General features: G+C 67.7%; 1 protein-coding gene across 1 annotated transcript; it reads left to right on the top strand.

Moving 5' to 3' along the window:
- The first annotated feature begins 1,140 nt into the window (after window positions 1–1,140).
- On the top strand, window positions 1,141–7,625 carry PIM2 (Pim-2 proto-oncogene, serine/threonine kinase). Its single transcript, XM_065571662.1, has 6 exons — window positions 1,141–1,521; window positions 3,164–3,270; window positions 3,713–3,763; window positions 5,511–5,883; window positions 6,119–6,295; window positions 6,865–7,625. Exons 1-6 carry the CDS (start codon window positions 1,482–1,484, stop codon window positions 7,032–7,034), a joined length of 918 nt encoding a protein of 305 aa, XP_065427734.1. The 5' UTR covers window positions 1,141–1,481; the 3' UTR covers window positions 7,035–7,625.
- The last annotated feature ends 1,173 nt before the right edge of the window (window positions 7,626–8,798 follow it).

The raw sequence follows: 8,798 nt of genomic DNA, 5'->3' as shown, positions 1-8,798 counted from the left end.
GGGGCTGGGAGCCCGGACGCCTGGGTTCTCTCCCTGGCTCTGGGAGGGGAGTGGGGGCTGGTGGATTACAGCAGGGGGGGCTGGGAGCCCGGACGCCTGGGTTCTCTCCTGGCTCAGAGGGGAGTGGGTGCTGACAACAGGGAGGGGGGTGACATTGGTGTTAGAGCAAAACACTGAAGCCCCCCTATGCCCCGGGGGGTACCGGGTGTGACCTTTCATCTCCCCCCCGTCTCTCCCTTTCACTCTGTTCCCTGCCAAGCTGCCCCCCCCCCCCCGTACCTGACAGTATCGGTCCCTGGGGGCTGTTTTGGTAGGACCTACACAAACACCATCAAATAACTGCGGGGGGGGGGGGGGGGAACTGGAGGTTTCCTTGCCTTAAAGATGTGCTGTGAATGGGGAGCCCCAGTTCCTGCCTCTGGGGACAGCCCAGGACAGAGCTGGGGGGGGGTCCCTGCTCCAGGCTCTCCAGTGGGGGGGGGGCAGCAGGGCCCCTGCAGGGTGCATGACCCACCCCCGGGGTCTGGGGGGAGCTCAGTGACCCAAGGGCCCTGCTACAGGCCCTCCCAGAGTCAGGAGAGAACCCAGGCGTCCGGGCTCCCAACCTCCCCCCACACCTGCACTCCAGAAACCAGACCCCACCAGGGGGCTGCGGGTCGGGAGTGAGGGGCACCTGCAGCGCTGGGGGGGCAGTGGCTGTGGGTCTGGAGTGAGGGGCACCGGCAGAGCTGGGTGGGGGGCAGGGCTGGGCTGGCAGGGGCCCCGGCGGTCCCCGGCAGCACCGGGCGGATGAAGACGGGCGGCTCGGACCAGTGACGGGCGGTTCCGCCGGCTCGGCGCTGCCTTTACCCGGCCCAGAGCAGGGGCCGAGCTCTGGGCTTCGCGGGGACTGGACGCTGGAAGGACTAACAGCCCCCGGGCAGCCGGACGCCTGGGTTCTCCCCGGCTCTGGGAGAGGGATTGAGGTAGAGCCGGTGGGGGGGGTCTGGGAGCCAGGACTCCTGGGTTCTCTCCCTGGCTCTGGGAGGGGAGGGGGGCTGGTGGGTTAGAACGGGGGGGGGGGGGCTGAGAGCCAGGACTCCTGGGTTCTCTCTCGGCTCTGGGAGGGGGGTTGGGGCTGCCTGGGCGCCCGGACGCCTGGGTTCCCTGTCCCCAGCAGGTCTGGAAGCGGGGCTCACTTCTCGCTGAGGGTGAGGGACGTGCGCGGCGCGGAGGCGGCGGCGGTGGCTGGTTGCCGCTGACCGAGTTCCCAGCAAACGCTGCGGCTCCGCTTCCGCCCCCCCCAGCGCCCCGATTCCTGGAAAATCACCTCAACATCCCCCCCCCGCCCGCAGCGCATCCCGGGGCGGGGCCATGCAAACGAGCCCGGCGCTGATTGGCTGGCGGCGGGGTTGTAGCGAGGGAGCCGCGCGGCGCCGCGCGAGTCGGTCCCGAGCTGAGTTCGCGGCGCGGCGGGTCCGAGGCTGCGGGGACGGGCGGGGATGCGGCCCGCGGGCGTGGAGGGGCGCGGCGGCCCCGGAGGTGAGAGCCGGCCCCTGTCTCCTGCCCCACGACCCCTCCCTTCCTTCTTCCTCCCTCCTCCTGCCCCACTGCCCCTCCCTGCCCCACGGCATCTCCCCACTGTTCCCTCCTCTTCTGCCCCATGGCCCCTGCCCCTCTGTGCCCCACGGCATCTCCCCACTGCTCCCTCCTCTTCTGCCCCATGGCCCCTGCCCCTTAGTGCCCCACGGCATCTCCCCACTGCTCCCTCCTCTTCTGCCCCATGGCCCCTGCCCCTTAGTGCCCCACGGCATCTCCCCACTGCTCCCTCCTCTTCTGCCCCATGGCCCCTGCCCCTCAGTGCCCCACGGCATCTCCCCACTGTTCCCTTCCCTTCTCCTGCCCCACAGCCCCTCCCTGCCCCACGGCATCTCCCCACTGCTCCCTCCTCTTCTGCCCCATGGCCCCTGCCCCTTAGTGCCCCACGGCATCTCCCCACTGCTCCCTCCTCTTCTGCCCCATGGCCCCTGCCCCTCAGTGCCCCACGGCATCTCCCCACTGTTCCCTTCCCTTCTCCTGCCCCACAGCCCCTCCCTGCCCCACGGCATCTCCCCACTGCCCCCTCCTCTTCTGCTCCATGGCCCCTGCCCCTCAGTGCCCCACGGCATCTCCCCACTGTTCCCTTCCCTTCTCCTGCCCCACAGCCCCTCCCTGCCCCACGGCATCTCCCCACTGCCCCTCCCTGCCCCACGGCATCTCCCCACTGCCCCCTCCTCTTCTGCCCCATGGCCCCTGCCCCTCCCTGCCCCACGGCCCCCTCTGTGCCCCATGACATCTCCCCACTGTTCCCTCTCCTTCTCCTGCCCCACAGCCCCTCTTCCACTGCCCCGGCTCCTGCCCCACTGCCGGGAGCTGAGACCCGGCCCTGAGCCCTCCCCACTGCCCATTTCTCTCCGGTCCCTTTCACCCTCGCTGTCTGTGTCGGTCGGGGTGCTGGGAGGGCTCCTCTCCCCCATATCATCCCCCAGGTCTCTCCGGGGTCCCTTCACCCCCCCCCGCCGGCCCCAACCGCCAGGATCCCCCTCCGCAGAGCTGCCCCTGCCGCGTCTCCCACTTCATTCCCGGGGGGACACCCGGCTCGGGGAGGGGAGCGGGGCCTATTGGTTAGAGCAGGGGGGGCTGGGAGCCAGGATTCCTGGGTTCTCTCCCCAGCTCTGGGAGGGGAGTGGGGGCTGGTGGTTAGAGCAGGGAGACTGGGAGCCCGGACGCCTGGGTTCTCTCCCTGGCTCGGGGAGGGGAGCGGGGCCTATTGGTTAGAGTAGGGGGGGCTGGGAGCCAGGACTCCTGGGTTCTCTCCCCGGCTCTGGGAGGGGAGTGGGGGCTGGTGGGTTAGAGCAGGGGGGGCTGGGAGCCAGGACTCCTGGGTTCTCTGCCTGGCTCTGAGAGGGGAGTGGGGGCTGGTGGTTAGAGCAGGGGGGGCTGGGAGCCAGGACGCCTGGGTTCTCTGCCTGGCTCTGAGAGGAGACTGGGGGCTGGTGGTTAGAGCAGGGAGACTGGGAGCCCGGACGCCTGGGTTCTCTCCCCGGCTCTGGGAGGGGAGTGGGGGCTAGTGGGTAGAGCAGGGGGGGGCTGGGAGCCAGGACTCCTGGGTTCTCCGTGCCAGTAACTCTCTGCCCTGCTGCAGGGAAGGACAAAGACGCCTTTGACGCCGTGTATCAGCTGGGGCGGCTCCTGGGCAAGGGCGGCTTCGGGACGGTCTACTCTGGTCACCGGCTGGCTGATGGACTGCAGGTGAGAGAACTGGCTGGCCCCGGGGGGCGGGGAATGGGGCAGGGACTGGCTGGCCCCGGGGGGCGGGGAGTGGGGCAGGGGCCTGTCCCCTCTGGGGGGCGCCGGCTCCCACCCGGCCCCAGGGCAGGGACTGGCTGGCTCGGGGGGGCGGGGAATGGGACAGGGGCCTGTCCCCTCTGGGGGGCGCTGGATCTCACCCAGCCCCAGGGCAGGGACTGGCTGGCTCAGGGGGGCGGGGAATGGGGCAGGGGCCTGTCCCCTCTGGGGGGCGCCGGCTCCCACCAGCCCCAGGGCAGGGACTGGCTGGCTCAGGGGGGCGGGGAATGGGGCAGGGGCCTGTCCCCTCTAGGGGGCGCCGGATCTCACCCAGGGCAGGGACTGTCTGAGTTGGGGGGCAGGGAATGGGACATGGGGCCTGAGCTCTGTCTGTGTCTCTCTGCAGGTTGCCATCAAACACATCGCGAAGAACAAAGTCGCGCACTGGTCCAAGCTGGTACGTTTCGTGGGGAGGGGCGTGAGGCAGTGATTGGATGTGGGGGAGGGGAGAGCTAATTCCTACACTCCGCTCGTTAGCTCAGGGTGCTCTCGCCGGTTAATTGCTTCCCCCCTGGAAAGCTCCACGTGGTGACACACGAGGAGTCTGCGTCCCCACTGCAGGCCTGGGGAGGTTAACGAGGAGCTGAGCTCAGCAAATTCCCACCAGGGTCCTCGAAACGGCGCTTTGATCCTTGGGACCAGGGTTTATGCAAATTAACCCTGTCTCCTCCTTTTCGATTGGGTCCAAATAAAGCGGGTGGGTCTATGGGCTGAAGGTGCTTTATCCTAGAAATCGCTGCAACCTCTACTGCCCCCTGCAGCACGGCACCCCCCAGCACCCGGCCATGACTGCCAGGACTCCTGGGTTCTCTCCCTGCTCTGGGAGGGGAGTGGGGGCTAGTGGTTAGAGCAGGGGGGGCTGGGAGCCAGGACTCCTGGGTTCTCTCCCTGCTCTGGGAGGGGAGTGGGGGCTGGTGGCTAGAGCAGGGGGACTGGGAGCCAGGACTCCTGGGTTCTCTCCCCGCTCTGGGAGGGGAGTGGGGGCTAGTGGTTAGAGCAGGGGGGGCTGGGAGCCAGGACTCCTGGGTTCTCTCCCTGCTCTGGGAGGGGAGTGGGGGCTAGTGGTTAGAGCAGGGGGGGCTGGGAGCCAGGACTCCTGGGTTCTCTCCCTGCTCTGGGAGGGGAGTGGGGGCTGGTGGCTAGAGCAGGGGGACTGGGAGCCAGGACTCCTGGGTTCTCTCCCCGCTCTGGGAGGGGAGTGGGGGCTAGTGGTTAGAGCAGGGGGGGCTGGGAGCCAGGACTCCTGGGTTCTCTCCCTGCTCTGGGAGGGGAGTGGGGGCTGGTGGTTAGAGCAGGGGGGCTGGGAGCCAGGACTCCTGGGTTCTCTCCCTGCTCTGGGAGGGGAGCGGGGGCTGGTGGTTAGAGCAGGGAGGGCTGGGAGCCAGGACTCCTGGGTTCTCTCCCGGCTCTGGGAAGGGAGTGGGGGCTGGTGGGTTAGAGCAGCGGGAGCTGGAAGCCAGGACTCCTGGGTTCTCTCCCTGCTCTGGGAGGGGAGTGGGGGCTAGTGGTTAGAGCACGGGGGCTGGGAGCCAGGACTCCTGGGTTCTCTCCCTGCTCTGGGAGGGGAGTGGGGGCTAGTGGTTAGAGCACGGGGGCTGGGAGCCCGGACTCCTGGGTTCTCTCCCTGCTCTGGGAGAGGAGTGGGGGCTAGTGGTTAGAGCACGGGGGCTGGGAGCCCGGACTCCTGGGTTCTCTCCCCGCTCTGGGAGGGGAGTGGGGGCTGGTGGTTAGAGCAGGGGGGGGCTGGGAGCCAGGACTCCTGGGTTCTCTCCCCGCTCTGGGAGGGGAGTGGGGGCTGGTGGGTTAGAGCGGGGAGGTGGGGGGGCGCTGGGAGCCAGGACTCCTGGGTTCTCTCCCTGCTCTGGGAGGGGAGTGGGGGCTGGTGGGTTAGAGCGGGGAGGTGGGGGGGCGCTGGGAGCCAGGACTCCTGGGTTCTCTCCCCGCTCTGGGAGGGGAGTGGGGACTGGTGGTTAGAGCAGGGGGGGCTGGGAGCCAGGACTCCTGGGTTCTCTCCCCTGCTCTGAGAGGGGAGTGGGGACTGGTGGTTAGAGCAGGGGGGGGCTGGGAGCCAGGACTCCTGGGTTCTCTCCCCGGCTCTGCAGCGTAAGGCCCAGCCTCACTCTCCCCCTCCTCTCTCCCCACAGCCCAGTGGGCTCCGAGTGCCCCAGGAGGTGATGCTGATGAAGCGGGTGTGCGCCAGGGGCGGGCACCGGGGCGTGATCCGCCTGCTGGACTGGTACGAGACCCCCGAGGGGTTCCTCCTGGTGCTGGAGCGGCCCGAGCCCTGCCAGGATCTCTTCGACTACGTGACGGAGCGGGGGCCCCTGGCCGAGGGGCAGTGCCGGCGCTTCTTCCGCCAGGTGCTGGAGGCCGTGCGGCACTGCCACGCCCGGGGGGTGGCGCATCGGGACATCAAAGACGAGAACATCCTGGTGGAGCTGCGCACCGGCCACCTCCAGCTCATCGACTTCGGCTCCGGCGCCCTCCTGCGGGACACGGTCTACACGGAGTTTGACGGTGAGGGGCCCGGATGCCTGGGTTCTCTCCCCGCCTCTGGGAGGGGGTGGGGAGTGGTGGGTAGAGCTGGGAGCCCGGATGCCTGGGTTCTCACCCGGCACTGGGAGGGGTGTGGTGGGAGCCCGGACGCCTGGGTTCTCTCCCCGGCGTTGGAAGGGGTGTGGTGGGAGCCCGGACGCCTGGGTTCTCTCCCGGCTCTGGGAGGCAGCACCGCTTACCCCTGCGCCCCCTCCAGGCACCCGTGTGTACAGCCCGCCGGAGTGGGTGGGGCTGCAGCAATACCACGTGCTGCCGGCCGCCGTCTGGTCCCTGGGGGTCCTGCTCTACGACATGGCCTGCGGTGACGTCCCCTTCCAGCGCGACGAGGAGATCCTGGCCGCGCGGCTCCACTTCCCGGAGCCCCTGCCTGAGGGTGAGCGCCCCCCGCTGACTCCCTCCTGCCCCCCCGTGCCCAGCGCTGGCCCCGCTGCCCCCCTGCGCCCAACGTAGCCCCCCTGTGCCCCCTGCTGGCCCCTTCCTGCCCCCCTATGCCCAGCACTATCCCCTCCAGCCCCCTATGCCCAACACTGCCCCTGCTGGCCCCTTCCTGCCCCCCATGCCCAGCGCTGGCCCCACTGCCCCCCTCTGTCCCCCTGCGCCCAACATAGCCCCCCTGTGCCCCCTGCTGGCCCCTTCCTGCCCCCCTATGCCCAGCACTATCCCCTCCAGCCCCCTATGCCCAGCGCTGCCCCCCTGTACCCAGCAGTGCCCTCACTGGCCACCTCCTGCCCCCCATGCCCAGTGCTGCCCCCCTACGCCCAGCGCTGCCCCCTGTGGCCCCCTGGGGTACTGCACCCTGACACCTCTCTTTTCATTCTTTCACACTTCCCCCCCCCCCTTTTTTTTTTTAAATTTCTCTGGATGTCCAAAATGATCAGTTGGGTGGGGTCTGGGAGCCAGGACTCCTGGGTTCTCTCTAACCTCCTTGCTCGTTCCCCTTAGGCTGCCAGGATGTGATCCGATGGTGCCTGTCCCCAGAGCCCTCAGACCGACCCACGCTGGAGCAGCTTCTCCAACACCCCTGGCTGCAGCCTGATCCCCAGTTCCAGCCGGAGGAGGAGCCGCAGAACCCGGCGCCCCCTAGGGGCACCGCTGGCAACAGCAGCTGCTGAAAGACTTGGATTTACCCCGTGTCTCCCTGCCGGGAGGGGGACCCACCCCCATGGGGAACACTTCAGCCTCGGGCAGCTGGGCCTGTGGCCAGCTGAGATCAGAGTTGACCTGGTTTTACAGGTGTCTAGAGCTGGGGAGAGAACCCAGGAGTCCTGGCTCCCAGCTTCCCCCCCCCTTCTAACCACTAGACCCAACTCCCCTCCCAGAACTGGGGAAAGAACCCAGAAGTCCTGGCTCCCAGTTTCCTCCCCTCCCCCGCTAGAGGTTTGGATTCTGGTCCCTGTCGAGGATCAGCCGTGTCTCTGTATGTGTAAATACTTGTGTATTGGCGTGAGCTGGGCTCCCCTCAGTACCAGCCCATGAGGGGGGGATGAGGCTTGGGGGGGCTCTAGCCCCCCCATTTCCAGCCCCTCCCATGCTCCCTAAGGTGTGGCTTGCTGGGCTGAGACTGAGGTATCGTATCTAAGCTGCTTAACGGGCCCCGATGCAGGGGACCCCGGTGCCAGCGTGAGATTCAGACCAATTCTGTACAGGATTGCGAGGAAGAAAAATCTATTTAAATAAAAGAGGTTTTATCTTTATCCAGGAAATCCTTGTAGAGTCAGTGATTCCTCTCACTATGGGGAGGTGGGAACCCAGGAGTCCTGGCTCCCAGCCCTGCCCCAGCTCTAACCCTTCAGACCCCAGTCCCCTCGCAGAGCCGGGGAGAGAACCCAGGCATCCCAGCTCCCAGGCCCTCTCCCACACTAAAGGTGTAGCTCCAGCCAGCACTCCCGGATCCAGCAGTGACACACACATTTACCACGTGTCACTTACATCAACCCTATATTTACCCACCTTCCCCTGCGCACACCAGCTGTGACAACAACCGCGCCCCCCCAACACCTGCCAGCGTTTCATGTCCCCACTCCCCACTGGGGCTTCAAAGGGGACGGGGAATGGGGCAGGGGCCTGTCACCTCTAGGGGGTGCCGGTTCCCATCCAGCCTCAGGCTGGGGACTGGCTAGCTGGGGGGGCTGGGACATGGGGCCTGTCCCCTATAGCCTACCGGGCTGGCCACTTTTACACCCTGTGGTGCCCAGAAGCAAAATGGCCTCCCCTGAGAGGCATCTTGGCCGGCGTAGCCCCTGAGACGTGTCGTGTGAGAAGCCAAACCAAGGAGCTGGGTGGCTGGAGGGGAGCTTGGGGGACGGTTCACTGCCCCAGGGGTGTGAGCTCTGGGGCTGGAAACCAGCAGTTTGCGCTCCCACTGTAACCTACCAGCCCCCACTCCCCTCCCCGAGCCAGGGAGAGAACCCAGGAGTCCTGGCTCCCAGCCCCCCCCGCCCCCGCTCTAACCACCAGCCCCCACTCCCCTCCCAGAGCCAGGGAGAGAACCCAGGAGTCCTGGCTTCCAGCCCTCCCTATTCTAACCTACCAGCCCCCCTCCCCTCCCAGAGCCAGGGAGAGAACCCAGGAGTCCTGGCTCCCAGCCCTCCCTGCTCTAACCACCAGCCCCCACTCCCCTCCCAGAGCCAGGGAGAGAACCCAGGAGTCCTGGCTCCCAGCGCTCCCTGCTCTAACCACCAGCCCCCACTCCCCTCCCAGAGCCAGGGAAAGAACCCAGGAGTCCTGGCTCCCATTCTAACCTACCAGCCCCCCTCCCCTCCCAGAGCTGGGGAGAGAACCCAGGAGTCCTGGCTCCCAGCCCCCCCTGCTCTAACCACCAGCCCCCACTCCCCTCCCAGAGCCGGGAGAGAACCCAGGAGTCCTGGCTCCCAGCC

Source organism: Chrysemys picta, chromosome 17 (genome assembly GCF_011386835.1).
Source record: "Chrysemys picta bellii isolate R12L10 chromosome 17, ASM1138683v2, whole genome shotgun sequence".
In the NCBI taxonomy this organism is placed as follows: Eukaryota; Metazoa; Chordata; order Testudines; family Emydidae; genus Chrysemys; species Chrysemys picta.
The sequence above is the reverse complement of the archived record's forward strand: the minus strand, read 5'-3'. Positions and strand labels throughout refer to the sequence as shown.